Consider the following 17,154-nt stretch of genomic DNA (forward strand, 5'->3'; position numbering starts at 1 on the left):
GTATTTACTTTACTTTACAAATGAACTGGAACCAGAAGTGCTGCTTTTTTTGATAATAGCTTTTTAATAGAAAAAATAATAGATCAAAAGTATGACCATAACTACTATTCTTATTGAAAGTGCGAAATCGACACGTTTTACTCCTTTTTATCAAATTCTACCCATAACTTAAAATAATTGATTAAATTATGTATGTACCTATTTCTATACTCCATTCTTTAAAAATCCATATACAGAAAAAGGAGGTACTTAATTTAATTCCATGAAATTGTAAATTCCTATTTGTAGGAAAAGGATTTACGTATGCACTGTAATTAAACCTATTTTTAAAGATTAAATAAAGGATATTTAAGCTAAAATAAATATACAATTTTTAATGATTGACACAAATGCGGTCATATCACTTTATGGGAAAAGAGCCATGACTATTTTACATCGTTCTCATAATACTTAAATCACATCAATGTATTCCCAAGACACAATTTAACAATTTCACTTGTTATCAACCGAACTTTTCTCTTTTAAAAATACACCCGTATTGTGCTCAGTTCCATCGGAGCAAAGGAGCCTTTGTTTACCTTGGAAATGGGCGTTCCATCCTGAGTACCACACAAATTTGTTTGATAGACTGCTTTTACGTTACGAAGTATTTTCTCTATTGAAAAACTGTAATCTCCATTACAGTTATGCTGCTGAAAGTGATTTATTTCACACGTAAAGCTTTGTCGATGTAATGTTATTAGAGCTGTATTGACAGATAACTTTTCTGTCGAAGCTTTATAAATGATTAATCTAAAATTAATAACAAAAATGTCGCAAGGAAACGGTGTTTTGATTAATGGAAGAAAGGTGTAGTAGCAATGTTCAGTTTGTGATCTATCGATGAAAAATATATCCAAGTGGTAATTAAGTGCATTGGCAAGATGCAGAGCGTCCAAGCTTGGCAACTGTAATGTCGCTTTCCGGTTTACGCTGTGGAAAGTTTTACTCCTTATGAAGTTTTCTAACAATATAACATGCCTATGATATGTAGCACCATTGTCAGCTAGACCTTCGCCCGTCCCGCGGCCATCATTGAAAAGAACCCTGCGGTCCAACATGACCACGATCTGTCCTTCCTGTAAACAAGTCACACCATGGGCATGATCTGTTAATAATGTTAAACGGTTTTGGTAATCCTGTATGTAAGCCATACTTGTCATAGGGTAAATGTTTGATTCGATTCGTCTGCTTATATTTATATATCTGGAGGTATATTGAAAACCATTGTTATCAATTATCAACTCTGGCGGATTACCGTTGACTATATCAGTTTGTACTGATAAAAACACCTCTAGTTCTCTGTTTTTAGGAGATGCCTCGTAATCTGTTTTAGATTCCACGCAAATGATTTTGGAAAAAGGGCCATTCATCAAATTAAAAATTTTGACGCTACTCTGCAACAGTCGACCAAAGATGGTTGTCAGTTCAGTTGTTACTAAACCAGAAATTATTAGTACGATTTTTGTTTTAACTCCCCTTCTATAAGGTGATAGAATGTCGTGTAACGGCTTAGAAGAATTCGTGTTAAACAAAAACATTCCTGAATTTATATGATTACTTTTAAAAGCACCGTAATCGATCATGACGGTTTTTTTATTATTTGTGTCTTTCTCAAATACTGTTTTTAGTAATCCTGTGATTTCATCAAATATTAATCGATGTTTATAATTTTCTAGTTGTATATCGCCTATTTCTATTGGCTGGATGTTAAATGGAAACACTGGTCCATTGCCGGGAGTATCGTCCATTATGCAGGAAACGCAGTAAATTGTTGATGCGCTGGATGACGCATCATAAGTCTCCTTGATTTTAAAGAGCTCTAATGTCATCGGAGGAATCACTATTACGAATGAGATAGTAAAGAATTGCCGAGATATTTTAATCGTATTTTCTGATTGGTAATTCCATATCGGATTGATTTGTATTGTTACGTCCTTTTTATTATGATCAATAATTCTTACATTCGGATTTCGAGTGACAAATTCCACAACTTCTGTTCTCTCATGGCTCAGTGAATTGAAAACATAAATCTGATCACCTGGAGTCACAGTTCTAAAAGCTGAAATAAATTCACCGTTTCTATACACGTATTTTTGGAGATACGTGACATTTCTTTCTGATTTTATACTTATCATACTTGCACTTGTTTCTTGTATGTACCAACAATCTTTAACGGTTGTTAATATTTTTTTATGTACATATTTTAATACATTGGCCGTCAATGTCCCACTAACAACGTTACGATCGTGGAGACGAGCTACTGTTTCTCTTGATTTCATTAAAAGATTAAATAAATCAGAGACGTTCATCTGTCGAAAAACATTAGAACTAACAGCGAAAGAGAAGAGAATTTCTGTAGTTCTTAAAGTAGATTCAAGGCGTCTTAATAGAATTTTTAATAAAGGTCTAGTTGTAAAGAATCCTGACCAATAGGCCGGTGTGCCTGAGCTAACGTCTGCGAAATTAAGAAAGTCTCCTTTTAAAGATGGATATGCTCTGTTTTTTTCAACAATTGTCTGGAAATAATCTTTGGGAGTGCCGAAATCAATGGTTGCTCTATATATCTCACGATTCATATTAACGAAGTCGGCAATTTTTTGGTAGTTATTATATTGAAAATCAAACTCTGTTTGTTGTTCATAGTGGTAGGGGCCTCCTATTGGAGCAATTATAACATTATGTTGTGATATTGTACCGGTCTTAGAATATTGTTCGAGCAATAATTCAGCTTTTTGTTTTACGTTATATGAATCTATGTTGTTAATAGATTTTACAAAATTAAAATCTGACACACATATATCTTTATCTGGCCCACAAGCTTTAAAACCAGCTGAATTAAACTGCAGATAATGAGTAAGAACAGAATTTTTCGGATAGCGTTCCTTGCCAATTTTATTTAGAATATCGTTGATGTTCGATTTTGAAAATATATCATTATCCCAATTCTGTACCCAAATAAAATCGCTATATTGGTACTCAGCTAGGTATTGTTCCCATGAATAATGGATATTTGTTAAAATTAGGTTCGAGATCCCACAGGCTGAAAGAAGATAAGCCATAGTGGGGCTATGAGTTACGCTGTTTGTGAGCCATCCTGTTTTTGGTACGAAATTTAAGTGGTGTTTTAACCATTGATGACCTGGAAAAAATGATGTACACTTATTCATAAGCATTTTAAAGAATACGGATTAAGATACAAAACAGAGATTTTTTAATTACCTTCCATAAGCTGATGTAAGAGACCAAACAAATGGATTGTACCTTCATCAGGTTCAACCCAGCCACCTGTAGTTATTTCTATACGACCTCCTCGCACCAACCTTCGAAATGCCTGTAAAATCATATGCAAAACAATACTTTGACTTATGGTAAAAAATAGAATTATTACCATTATAATATCATACCGAACGATTCTTCTGTGTTGTAGTTTGCCACCATTGACTCAAATGTGATACCTCGTTCCATGTGAATGTTAAATTCTTGTAAAATTGTAATTTCTTGACTAAATTTGATAAAATTTTGTTAACGCTGTTGTTGTGATATTGATCAAAGCTTTGTCTCCAAATTGAATCGACTTGAGTGCGTGGTACTAAAATAACCTGTTAAATAATGTTATCTGTTAGTCTAGATCTAGGATTAAAATACGTAAGTGTATGTGCTTTGTACGTTTGTATTTTTTTAGCTCGTGCTACTTTTCAGACGGTAAATTAAATGGTTTTTTTTTAAATAAACATACAAATAAGGTAACATTTAGAACAATACCCTAGTGATTTTTTTTAGGAAAAGGGTGAAACGAGCTGTGGATCGCCTAAAATTACTTGATATTACGCTATGGAACAGCTAAAGTATCCGTTTGATGATTATAAATGTCTCAGAAAACGTATTTGAGTTTATTACTAATATTTTTTAACCAAAACATTTTTTTTGTGAAAAAAAAATTGTTATGGCTCAGGGTCTCAGACGCAACATTCATCAAAGGAATTACGACCTATTGACAATCTGGTCACACGATTAGGGGAGGGATATTGCGAATGCTATGTCACTCTCGAGTCAGTCAAATTGTCTTTCAATGTAATTTTTTAGTGTGATATTACATGTCGAAGCAACATATCGTGTTGTCGCATTTGATCGAAAATAATATTAACACTAGCTTTAGAACAATGAACGAAATTCCTGAGGTAAGTTGATGTTTTGCTGAACTCACTGCTTACTTTAATTAAACTAATTATTATTTACTTTGTTACTGTTTTAGTTCTTGGAATCGATTAATTTTTTTTTTAATTTCGCTTAAAGCGCATCGTTGTAATACAATACCAATCTCGCATTCATTTGCCATATTGGTAAGATATTGTATTGCATCTCCACAGTCGAAACATTTCTTTAAAACATATTGTCATCTCTCTCATTCCGTTTGGAGAAACAGAGATGACAATACTTTTTATTATGCAGAAGAATTGATGTGGGCTAATGAACTAATTAAGTTGTACACGGGTTCGATATCATGATTAGGCTGAGGCTAAATATGTATTTATATGAAAAACATCAAAGAAAATCGACATTTAATATGAGTTATAAACTTGTATAACAGTGTAAAAATTATTTGCGTGTCTTAATTAAAGCAAATTTAAATACCTTTAGAGGCGGCCATCTATTGTTTCTCATCAGCGACTCATAGCGACTGTCAAACATTTTATTCCAAAACTGTTTCTTCGTTATCCAAGGCGGCTGAATTATATAAATTAATATTAACAATATATTATTAATTTAATTTAAGCTTTAAAGATACTCACCTCGATATCGAATTTAGAAAATTTGTCTTGAGCGTCAATATCAGCGTTATACGGTTGCAAAACAACACAAGTGAAGGGATTTACGGGCACAGTGTAGTTGTAATACATAGGAACAACTTCGGGAGTCACTTCTTCTATTAAAAAGTCCGCTTTATCATTATCTACTTCGTATTCTGGCATTTTCCTCATATGTAAGTCATTAGATTCCGACGATTTGTCATTTCCTATATCACTACTTGTTCTAAATATTGTCTTTTTTGAAGCGTTATTATTTCCAAATACGTGAAGAATCTCCTGCATATTTGTCGACTTCTGTTCTTCGATTGGTGGAAAAAATCTAGATGTTTTAGGTATTTTATAAAAACTTTCGACAGTTATTTTATCTGGATAACTATTATTTGTTATTTTGTCGAGTGAGTTGTCTAGGGGGAATAAAATGTTATCGAAAGATAGAGGATGTGTGTAATTGTAGAAAGTGTCACGAGTTAACCTCAGCTCATTTGGATGTCGATTCTCCCTTCGGTTCATTTTAAACTTGGAGTTATCACTTTTGCTCCGGCTTGTATCCACAGCAGATAAAATAGTAGACATTTTGGGTCTTTGCTTATTGTTTAACATTTTTCCTTGAGGATATTCTGGAAATAGCTCGGCGTGAACTTTCAAATGATAAGGTGATTTCGACATAGATATATTCTTCCAGTATACATGATTTCCTTCGATTTCGCTGAACGGTCTTTGGACCATTTTCGATTGGCTTCGAACAATTTTTCGCAATGCTATAAAAATTAAACAGTTAATTTATGATCCTTTATAAGACAAATATTGTAAATTCCTTTCCAATATTAAGAAAATCAATCGCCAGATTTCACTGTGTCACCATCAATATACTTTAACAAATATGAAATTGAATGAGATGAAAATGGTGAATTCATTGCTTAATATTGGGAAAATAAGACGATTACCCTTTTGTTCGTTTAGAAATGTTTTGACTTAAGAAATTATGTTTGGAAGTAGAAGACATTTAATTATAGCATTTTTAGTTAAATTGAAGTTACTTACTCTTTTCATAACCGTAGGTGGTAATAGCTATAATAATTAATATAAAAATAATGAATTGAAAATGAAATATGTTCCCGCTAGCCATGACTCGGTGTAATGGCAGTTTGTGACTGATTATGCGATACACCATTACAAGGATGTTTAAAAAAAAATGGTTAGTCAACAAGCAATTGTGTTTCCGTATGTCCTATACCGATGAAGACAATGTTATGACTGTTGTACTTGATTGTACTTGGTTGTATTATTACAACTTCGTACGTTCATTGTTAAGCCGTACGTTGTATTTGGTAAATAGTTTATGGAGTGTTTGCCATTTTTTGCGTATACCGCCTAACAGTTCTAATGGGTTCATTATTTTATAGTTAGATTTACTGTTAATTTCTATTTCACGGTTTTATTTAAATTGTCATGTTTATGTTTTAATTGAAAACTCAGTTACTTAACTTACAAAATAATAGATAAATCTAACTTTCGTAGCTAGAGTATTTGAGGGTATCATAAAAATGAAAAATAGTTTTTATTAGGATGCATTTATGTCCTATATTGAGACAAAATACGCATGCGCGTAGAACATGAATGAAGTTAGCTATTGTGCGAAGTGCGAAGTGAAGTTAACATTGTGCTACCAACCAGCAATAATTCGGCGGTACAATTTTATTGATCCAACTCAACCCCAAACATTTCGCCGGGAGACACCGGCTAGTCTTATACCGAACGTACGCTACGTGTTAATTGTTTACATAAGTTGGAACTCCTTGAATCAATATTTAAAAAAGGAACACAATGGTAAGACATTATTTCAACATAAATTAGCTTAGCCAAAGTAAAATTTGCATACTTCGCGGTAAACCAGCCGTTATTAAAGATATTCTTATATAATTTAGTACTGCTGTTTTAAAATATTTTAATTAATTTTCGAATATTTTAATAAAATTTTTACTATGTATCTGAATATTTTTTGAAGTATGTTCAATAGAGTTAAATCAGTAAATATGAAATAAGCAACAAGTATTTCATGCATAAATATTGTTGTAACATATAAATGTATGTGTGTATGTTAATCGGTAAATGTAGATAATATATTAAAAATAAGTTAAATTAATTATTGAAATATACAGGACGTTATTTTACCGATTTTTAAATTATTGTTATTACTTTAAGCTTACTCCACATCTGCGTAACCCTACCCTAAATATAAAATTACGCACTTTTGCTGCCCTTATTCACCGTCGATTTTATACTTTCGACAGAATTAGTCCATCCCCTAAGTCACACCTTCGTATATAATATTTACCATAAATTGATTTACTTTATATCTGACATCTTATTCAATCTTTCACAAAAAAAAAAAATATTTCACAGGATAATAGTGCTATGACTACTTCAGGATTATTGGATTGGGAATTATCTTTACCATCCGACCAGATAATATCCCACGGCTGGTACCACGGAGCTCTAAGCAGAACAGCTGCTGAGAACCTTCTCCAGCAAGACCGTCAGTTTCTCGTCCGCGAGTCGTCGTCTCAACCTGACAATTATGTACTTAGCTGTCGCTCAAATGGACAACATTTACATTTCGTCATACAACGGGTAATTACCAATAATGCAACATATGTTTCATACAAGTAGTGCATCTGCGTTTTTGCTCGTTCTATATTAAAATGGTTTTATATTTATTTCCAGATCGTAGTGCACCCTGAAACCGTCTATGAGAAATTTCAATACCAGTTTGAAGATGAAGCATACGATACAGTAGCAGACCTTATCACTTCGTACGTGGGTTCTGGCAAGCCAATATCAGCGGCGTCGGGAGCCAGAATTCAATATCCAGCAAATCGAGTTGCACCCCTGACGAACTACACTCCTGATGACATGACCTCTGTAGTATCCCCAATGGGCGAATCATCTGGCTACGGCAATCCTTATAGTTTGTACAGTCATTTTGCCGCAAAGCCAGGAATGCAACTTCGTGTCCCATTTAAGAAACAACGATCCCATTCCCTGACACCAATAGATATAGCTCAACACGTAACGCACGGAAAAAGTGCTAGTGCAGATGGTGTTATACAAAGTCAAACAAATAAACACCACAAACATTTGTCTGGTGATTCCAACTCCAGTTCGGGAACTTGGGATGCAAACTTGCCGACGAGCCCGCCTGCCAAACCAGTTCGTTACGAAGGACCTAAGGCAGATGACAGACGACTGGAACTTCAAAGATTCTATCACGTTTCTGGTTCAGATTCCGGCAATGGATCTGGCGATTCGACACAGAGCTCCGCTCATAGTGACCCGAATAAGTCTAGACTTGACATAGATTACAACTTAGTGACACCAACATTAAAACAACAATTTGATTACGATGTTACAGAAGCTAGACTGTTACAGGCTGAAAATTTGGACTATTTGATTGAATCAAGGATTAACTTGGAAAACTTCCAATCGCAGATCATACCAATGAATCTAACAAAGCCCTTAGAGTCGGAGACTTTACACAATATCAAATTGTTCTTAAGAACATGTGGACCGCGTATTTTGGCAAATCACATGACAAAAGTAGACTTGCATTTCTTGATAGATGATGCCGTGCAAATCGAAGGCTTGGATAAAACTGCCTCAGGACTAGAGTTATGCTTTTTGCCTCAAGGTCGATCCTTACGTATGGATGTGATAGAGAGGTATGTATAAAATAATTGATCCAAACCTTTCAAATAGCTTTCGCTTATTGCAGCTTTTTTCAATTCCAGAATTGAAACTTTTCGACTCCTCGTAGCGGTTACAATATTAACCTGCCAAACGGATAGGCAGAGAGCAGATACTATTAATGACTGGATCCTCCTCGCCGTAGAAACAAAGACAGCATTGGGAAATCTGTATGGATTTTCGGCTATCATGTTCGGCCTATGCATGCCACAGGTACCTAAATATTAAAATTAGTTTGTTAAAAACCAGATAGTTAGAAAACTAACAATATACCTTTCTTGTCCAGGTGGAGTGCTTAGAAAATGCATGGAGTATACTACGCCAAGCCCACACAGATAGCGCAATTATGTTTGAAGCTAAATTGAGACCGTGTTTTAAAAGTATGAATGAAGGAAATAATCCGCTTCCTCCTAACACTACCACGCCGTATGTGTTGCCGCCAGTACTTTGCTTCCATATGTTTGGTAAGTACGATATACGGAATAATATGTTACAGCATAGATTTCTTTATTTCAATGGATAAAATGAATATTTCAATTTAAGCTCATACCTGGTTGTGTCCACTATCCACCACTTACATCGTGTTTATTTTACAGATGGCGAAGGAGGCGATGTTATGCAGCCCGATGACACTTTCCCGAATAGTCTCGTGAACACACTAGATTTCGACTTCACCAGTACAGCTGCGCATTTAGATGCGGCCAGACATTTTCCCAACCAAGTTGATATGTTCAAAAGAAACGCCCGAACAGTTATCCAAGTAATGTCACAACTGGGACCATTATTAGATCCAGTATTACTCGAACTCTTTAAGACAGAATTTCATATAAATTTCCTTTGGGGTGAACGAGGTGCCCTGACAACACCTAACCAAAGATTTGCGAGGCTAACTGATATATTAACTACGATGGCTGCAAAACTAGCAAATCAAACTCCACTGCAAGAGGACGTTGTTTAAGTTTTTGTTTAATAGCATTAACTTTTTGGAATATCTAATCAACTGAAATAACAGTACACTTAGAAATTAAATTTATAGTATGAAATAAAATAATTTAGTGGTTATCGATGTCAATCTTTGGTGGCTCAAGGTCTGCTGCGCGAAGCCTAGTGCGCTTCACCTGCATCCCTCAATGCCGTGACACATCTAAACCTAAATGTGTGCAAACACGCATACTATGTTTTATATTTCGACCAAAGAGTCAGCGTTAACAAACGCTCTCAGTCTTCACCGACTGACATGCCAGATTTAAGAACTGTCTGTACTCTGTAGGATAAGTATTATTATTAAACGGTTTTAAGTTTTAACTATCCCACTTATAGATTTTATGACCATAATTTATTTCTGTGCCATGAGAAGTGTAGTGATAGAATACAATTATTTGATCGTAATAATTATTATTGAAAAATGTACTGATACTTTAAATAAATTAATAAAAGGCTATGCAACAAAACGTCTTAATTTTATTTCTAATATTGCCATTTCATAATTAAAAAACCTTTTGGGCTTGTACCTTGTCGTAAGTGCAATGTAACAGTTGCTTAGATGCCAGAACTGGTACGTGCCGGGTACAAGAGCAATGCGCATACTCGTGCCAGTAAAATGGAACAGTAACTTACATGCCAGTTCACAAGCGTGTACAAGACGAAACTTGTCAGTGCAATCCCATCGAACCCTCCCTTAATTTGCATGCCATTGCTGTCACAAAATCAAATATGTGCACTAGCGTAAGGCAAGGCTAGTAACCATACTTGCTTGCCACTTAATGTTTGAAGATGCCTGTAGCTGGCATCTGACAGCTGTTTGTATACTCGCCATTGCTATTACACTGATATGGAATTCAAATGTTCAGAAGTATTTTTTTGTAATACAGGGCGCACATCTGACTAAACTATCACACAATATAGGTTTCAAAGCGAGACTGATCAGTTGAACGGCAGTTTGATTTCAGGTTTTTAATTTTATTTTAAAATAATAACACAAAATCCCCAATAAAAAATTTATTTTAAAACACGACATAAAAGCATATTGTTTTACACTTATTTGCTTATCTTAATTAAATACAATGCATCAAGTACATTGAAATAGTACTACTAGTTTAACACCATATGTTTATACCCTTTAAAATTTGATAAAATTATTTTTTAAAACCGATTACATAAAAATATATAAACCAACATTTAAAATTTTACTTGCCATCTTCATGAAATAGGAATTTTCAATCTGCAGTACATAGGATACATGACAAAATATTTTAAAACTTAATGCTAGCCCTGTTTTAATTATATGTATATGAAAATTAAACTATATAAATTTCTGAATAGTACAAAACTAAAAAAATATAAAAATTATTGATCTTACCATAAAGGTTTATTATGTCTGATATAAATAAATATATATTTCATAATATTCATAGTATTATGCAATGTGTTATGAAAGATCTTTTTTTTAACTTTCTCGACTAACAACTTTCCAAACCATACTCCTAAACTATAATTATTTGGTTATTAAAGTGATAAATTATTGCTTTTATTACTTATACATAAAAATATTAATTAAGTATCTTTCAAATATATATATATAGTCTATTTGTAGAATATATATGTATATGCCGGTCTTGAACATACCGAGGCCAGAAGAAGAATGGGTTAAAAGTCAGTCTTAAATTTGAAATTACTGCACCAACCAGTTTAGTAAATAATGCATTGTTCACAAACTTAGTATGTATAAATATATACTATATATTGATATATAGGATGTTAAAAAAAGTCTTATCGATGGAATAAATATTAGAACTTTAAAGATTTGGCGAATAGCGCAACTGTAGCCTGCGTTTTATCGCCGTTGAATCTTCTCAGCTCAACAATTGCCTGAAATTATACCATATTAGTATTTCTAAAACAAACTGTTACATTCGCTATTGAATGGTATAAGCCCTTTACTGTAGTTTTCTCATACAAATATTCTAAGGTAATTAACGACTGCTAGCAGTTAATGGTAATAATCTCGTCTTAATTATTATTGAATGGTAAAGGCTACAATAATTATATTCACCTGTTCTCTGGTGAACCCTAGGCCAACAATTTCCTCAACATCAGTTTCACTGAATAAATCTGTTGGTAGGATTGTCATGCTTGGATTTCCAAGTCCTGTAAATAAAAATAGTTTTACAAACTTTTAATAAGTACTCTTTTTTATATTCATACTTAAAATATATTGTCAACTAGAGATAACAATTATGGCCATGTTTCACTAGTGTAATATATCTATATCTATACTAATACTATAAAGTGGTAAGTGTGTTTTGTATATATTGAAATACATCAAAAACTACTGGGCCGATTTTTAAAATTCTTTCACCATTAAAAAGCTAAGTTATCGCTGAGTAGCATAGGCTATTTTTTATTATTTCTTCATTACATATGGACGAAGTCGCCAGCAAAAGCTAGTATGATATGGAATTCTTACCGGTTCTCTTATTTCCTTGTCCTGGGTTAGATGCTTGAGAGCTTGGACCCGGTCTTGATGTTTGGTTCCTCGTTGCATCTGCTAAAACATGTTAGAAATTCTTTATAACAATAAAATATAGATTTTCACTGTCAATGCAAAATTATACAATCTTACCAGTTTGATTATCCGATTGCCCTACACCTGTAGATGTCTGAGCATTATTAAATGCTTGCTCTGAAAAATTGTTAAAAACATTGAGGTTATTGGTTAAAATTTAATATATGAAGATATTTTTTTAAATACAATACAATACTATAAATTATAATAAAATGTATGAATAAAATAAGCCATTTTATTGCCTTGGTGGTCGGTGACGAATGAAATGCAATAAATTCACTGTGGTGATGTAAAAAAGATGATCTTCTTAATAAGTTTCACACTAAAATATCTTGCAACACTTCCTTATATATGTATTATGATTATTGCTTACATTTTCCAACACTTCGATGTAAATGAGAGGAGAAATATTCCATTAGAGTAAACCTGTAAAATTACCATGGAAGCATACTCTTGTAGTTAAACACAAAATAAATAAAATTAATATATTTTATGTCTTTTCATATTGAGACAGCAAAAGGCTTGCTTTTTTTTCTATAAAATTTAAATATACCAAACTATTTGAACTATAAAATTATTAACCTTAAAAGTTATGAATTAAACACATTTTTTGTTATATACAAGTAGTGTTAAGTTGATTTTTATAATGAACTTAAAAAATGATTGGACATTCCCAAATTCAAGCTACATTACGTGTATGTACAATTTACTCCTTGTATTACATAAATGAAGTAAATTTAAATGGTTATACAAAAGTATTAGTCACTACAAACATTTCAAAAACTATAGTATCTGAATAATTCAGTGAGTGAATGTTGCAAGCGGATAAAAAAACATTTAGTTGATAAAATAATGAAAGGAAACACATGCAAAAGCAGAAAATAAAAAGAATAATAACTTGTACTGTTTTTATTTTTTTATACTTTGTTACTGCCTTAATAAACATGCAACAAATTTATTTTTCACTCTTACCTCAAAAATTTGCAACCAAAACAGTAGTTAGTAAAAATAGATTTATTGAACATATTTCGTTTATCCTAATTTTAGCAAAACTCAATAAAAAAAGCAATAGAAAAGATAGCAGTGCAAAATGATTTCCTTTAAAAAAGTGATTCACAATTTCATGTAACTGTGCAATGACCACAGGAAAGCTTAAATAAAGATGTAAAAAACAAAAAATGAGTTGTCACATTTATTTCTTTTTTCCTCTCCCACCTTGTTTGGATTTCTCGAGGGCTTCCTTTATTTGACGTTCCTCATGGGCCCGAGTGGATTGGTTGACAATTTCATCTTCAGAATAACCAGATAAACGGGCACATTCTGGTAATTCAGACTCAGGGAGAAACGGTGTCTCAGTACCGGTAGTCCCAATACGTAACACGTTTCGTTTTAAATCAATGTTACACTGAAAAAAAAAACACTATGTCTAAAGGCATTTCGTGTATTCATGTATGTAAACAATACATGTATAATATTTTATTTAATGTAAGCCAGGTAATTTAACATTTATAAACACTTTATATTTATTTAACCAACATGTATATCTCATCGGCAAGCTAAATTACACAAGCAAGCTAAAAGTTAAATAAGATCTCTTTTTTCCTTCCACAATTCACAAAAACTAACTAACCTGATGTCTTTTTAACATATCCAAGCCAAGGAGCATATCCATTGGTTGTTCTTCAAGCACTGAGAATGATGTTGTTAGGAAGTCTTTCTCAATTCTCATTTGAACCATATGGATTCTCCCTATAATGCGTTGTACACCAACACCTTTAGCAATGCCCGCCCATCTATAAATAATAAAAACCATATATGGGGTATGTTTTGATTAAATGTATTTAATCCAATTTTACCAATATGTAGACAAATTTGTTTGATCAAGACATTATTGAAACTATAAAAATATAGAAAAAAAAGTTAAACAAAGCAATACTGCCAAATGTTTGATAATGATGTAATAGCTATCTAGCGTTAACCTATAACTTCTTATTGTCTTAGCAGGATTGCTATGCTGTAGATAGTAATATATCAAGCTTTAAATAAAAGTTTACTTAAATTATCACTACTTTTGATATCATATTATTACTTAACTCTTTTTTTTGATATCAGGGGAAATCTGAGAAAAATACCCTGTAATCATTGCTTACCTAGTATCAACAAGTCTCATAATATTACATCTCTCTGCGCAGGCAGCCGACATAATGGTTGTTTGGGCACCTGAATCAATAAATGCTTTAACAGGAAACCTGAAAAGAAAAATACCATTTTCATTAGCTATTCTATTGTATACTACACTTCTAAGAGTAACTGTTGTATTTTAAAAATGCATTACTAGCTTTTGGCCATGTGGAATTAAAAAACAGATAGTAGCCTATGAGTTCTTTTTTTTTTTAAATTGCAAAACCAGCGCTTGACCACTATCCCACCTTTTATTTTCTCGCTGGGAAAATGCATTTACGCATCCCCCCCCTCTTCACCAGGGGTATATGTGGGACTCGCCGGCCGAGAAGATAGAAAATGGCCGGAATACCCACTAAAAACACAGCGGTGTTCCTTCTATCCGCCAGTGGCTGGGTCACGGGAACGCTTGCGCAATCTTCCGCGATCCAGCCAGCGACCACTATCTCACCTAGACCAAGTTCTTCCAGGCTATGCTCTAAATATGCCAACCTTAATCACGATCTGTTCAGCCATTTAGGCGGTTAACTATAACAAACATCCATCCATCCAACTTTCACATTTATAATATTAATAAGTGAGATATAACACGAACCCATTAACATGGCAATTGATGTACAACATCACAACAGTTCCAAATGTCTCCGGATTATACTCCATAGCTGCTTCCATATTAGCTTCAATATTCTTCTGTCGTATCTCTTCCGCAATCATTCTTTGTGCTTCAGTATCAAATGGATCGGAATTCATCATCCTGTTAAAGTAAAATTTAATTATATATAAAAAATTATTCAAAGACATTTAACCGGTTTCTAGTCAATTGCCAAGCCTTTTATTTATTGGTACAAATTAATTCTTCATATCAAAAAGAAGAGGGAAATTCTTTACTGTCAACTGTTTATACATAAATGAGCAATGTTCAAATAAGAACCAAAAATATTGTCTTTCACTGTGCTGACAATAACATGTTCAATGCCACCTTGAAATATGTGAATCATCAAAAAGTTCCTTTGTTCATATTCCTAGTAAGCGGCACAAAACCTGCTAAACTGTGTATGAAATTGACACTACGTACTTTGATATTTATATTGCTGTAATATGAGCATACTAATCAAGCAAAATATACCACAAAGTTATTATAAAACTGAGATTCTCAAACTTATTTATGCTACTGCTTGCTTTCAGAATTAATTATTTCCTAGTGATTCCAAATCATGATAACATTTTCAAACTCTATTGAAATATAACACAAAACATTCAATAATGCTCATAGCACACTTGAATAGAGTTTGAGAATAAATAATAAAGTAATTTGACTACCAGATTACCTTATTCTTTGCTGTTGACGCTCGGTCCTTGCCGACAATTGTTCCCGAAGAACAGAAGCAAAGGTATCTAGAAAAAAAATATTTGTATTTATGATATTCACCGCACAAGTAATTTAAAAGTGTAATAAGATGTATTCAAATAGGAAACTTACCAAGGTTTCCACTAAGCAAGGCGTCTGCCAATCGTGGATTATTTTGTTTGAGTAATGCTAGCTCATCAGGTTTGGCAAGAAACATTTCTCTTATTAAACGGGGGTCTTCCTCAACTGGATTGTTTCTTGCAGCCATTGAGCTACTAGCAACAGCAGGTGGAACTTGTATACTGCTAAAATCAAGGTTGGCTAAACCTGCAGGCAATGCTGAAAACAAATAATCACCAAATTTATCAAAAAAAATCCAATCAAAACAAATATTTTTTTTTGACAGCAACAAAATGTCATTTATATTTTTAATTTTTACGCAGCCGCTTTAATTGCAGTAAACAGTTTACCGATTGTTGCACATTGATGACGTTAAGTAAGTCAACAAGAAACATGACACTGCAATTTTCTCAAAGTGAAACAAAGGTGCATACCTTGACTGGCGTCATTGACGTTGAGACTGGAAGAAGATTGCAGCATGTGAAGTAGAACGATGACATCTCCATCGTTTATACCATGGTCCCTTAGAGACTTCTTGTCGTCCAACAGCGGTTGGCCGTTGAAGTTCAGGATTATGTCCTTTGCTCGAAAACCGGATTCTATTTCACAGAATGCTTTAAAATTCTCCAATTCCAGATCTTCAGAAACATCAATGACGAAAATTTCGTCTGTTAGCGTAGTTACAGTAACTTTCATCGTGAAATTCTTTGATATCGCGTTCTTTTCTTCGTAAGACCTCTGTAAACGTTTTGTGTTATTTATATTTAAGCAATGACGGCCTAAAACATTTTATAGTACACGAACGTTTTATATCACAATAGGTTTCAGCAATAAACGGAGCACAAATAACATTTCTCTTCGAGCCGCTGGATACACAAAGTACATTTTTTTTTGTAAATTTGCAAGGTAGCTTCACTTTGCGATTTGTGAGTTGTGAGTTATGCCCGGTTCACACTTGGCTTTGGCCTGTACAGTTGGCCAGTAACGCAGTCCAGTCATCGGCTGTATGGACTCACAATTGCCAGTTGAAACCCAGTCTATTTCGTGATCGCTCCTCGCCAACTGTGCTGGCTAAGTGTGAACTAGACATTACATTTGATTACACGAAACTGTCTGGCCAATGGCTTAAAACTTTCTCGCAGTTAATATGATCATTTACTGAACATGTCTTAATTAAAGTTTATTGTCTATTACGAGGACAATAATTTATACAACTGTTTATAAAAAAATACTAAAATGCGCTTTAAAAAGCATGTTATTTAAATTATTGGTGAAAAAACTATAACACCGAAAAGTCTAAAACTCTATCAGATCGGATAGGTTGCTGCTTGGAACTGACAGTTTTT

The 17,154-nt window shown here is 33.4% G+C and overlaps 3 protein-coding genes across 5 annotated transcripts; 1 reads left to right on the forward strand and 2 right to left on the reverse strand.

Annotated features, from left to right (window-relative positions):
• Nucleotides 1–6: 6 nt before the first annotated feature.
• LOC106109002 (alpha-mannosidase 2-like) lies at nucleotides 7–6,080 on the reverse strand. Its single transcript, XM_013290387.1, has 6 exons — nucleotides 5,892–6,080; nucleotides 4,833–5,608; nucleotides 4,675–4,767; nucleotides 3,447–3,641; nucleotides 3,262–3,373; nucleotides 7–3,181 (listed from the first exon to the last, which is right to left on the reverse strand). Exons 1-6 carry the CDS (start codon nucleotides 6,019–6,021, stop codon nucleotides 522–524), a joined length of 3,966 nt encoding a protein of 1,321 aa, XP_013145841.1. The 5' UTR covers nucleotides 6,022–6,080; the 3' UTR covers nucleotides 7–521.
• A 438-nt stretch (nucleotides 6,081–6,518) lies between these two features.
• On the forward strand, nucleotides 6,519–9,935 carry LOC106109003 (breast cancer anti-estrogen resistance protein 3). Its single transcript, XM_013290388.1, has 6 exons — nucleotides 6,519–6,677; nucleotides 7,254–7,481; nucleotides 7,575–8,569; nucleotides 8,639–8,807; nucleotides 8,881–9,058; nucleotides 9,191–9,935. The coding sequence occupies exons 1-6, from the start codon at nucleotides 6,675–6,677 to the stop codon at nucleotides 9,550–9,552; spliced, it is 1,935 nt and encodes a 644-aa protein (XP_013145842.1). The 5' UTR covers nucleotides 6,519–6,674; the 3' UTR covers nucleotides 9,553–9,935.
• A 642-nt stretch (nucleotides 9,936–10,577) lies between these two features.
• LOC106109005 (protein DDI1 homolog 2-like) lies at nucleotides 10,578–16,841 on the reverse strand. Of its 3 annotated transcripts, XM_013290390.1 has the most exons (12): nucleotides 16,613–16,840; nucleotides 16,243–16,546; nucleotides 15,821–16,027; nucleotides 15,669–15,735; nucleotides 14,936–15,094; nucleotides 14,310–14,408; nucleotides 13,790–13,952; nucleotides 13,375–13,564; nucleotides 12,217–12,276; nucleotides 12,061–12,141; nucleotides 11,647–11,741; nucleotides 10,578–11,462 (listed from the first exon to the last, which is right to left on the reverse strand). In XM_013290390.1, exons 2-12 carry the CDS (start codon nucleotides 16,502–16,504, stop codon nucleotides 11,382–11,384), a joined length of 1,464 nt encoding a protein of 487 aa, XP_013145844.1. In that variant the 5' UTR covers nucleotides 16,505–16,546; nucleotides 16,613–16,840; the 3' UTR covers nucleotides 10,578–11,381. The 3 variants fall into 3 exon arrangements, with proteins under 3 accessions (XP_013145844.1, XP_013145845.1, XP_013145843.1); XM_013290391.1 differs by having other exon boundaries at nucleotides 12,061–12,138; nucleotides 16,243–16,841; XM_013290389.1 differs by having other exon boundaries at nucleotides 16,243–16,839.
• Between the last annotated feature and the right edge of the window lie 313 nt (nucleotides 16,842–17,154).

This window comes from Papilio polytes, unplaced genomic scaffold (genome assembly GCF_000836215.1).
Source record: "Papilio polytes unplaced genomic scaffold, Ppol_1.0 DF821388.1, whole genome shotgun sequence".
Taxonomy (NCBI): domain Eukaryota; kingdom Metazoa; phylum Arthropoda; class Insecta; order Lepidoptera; family Papilionidae; genus Papilio; species Papilio polytes.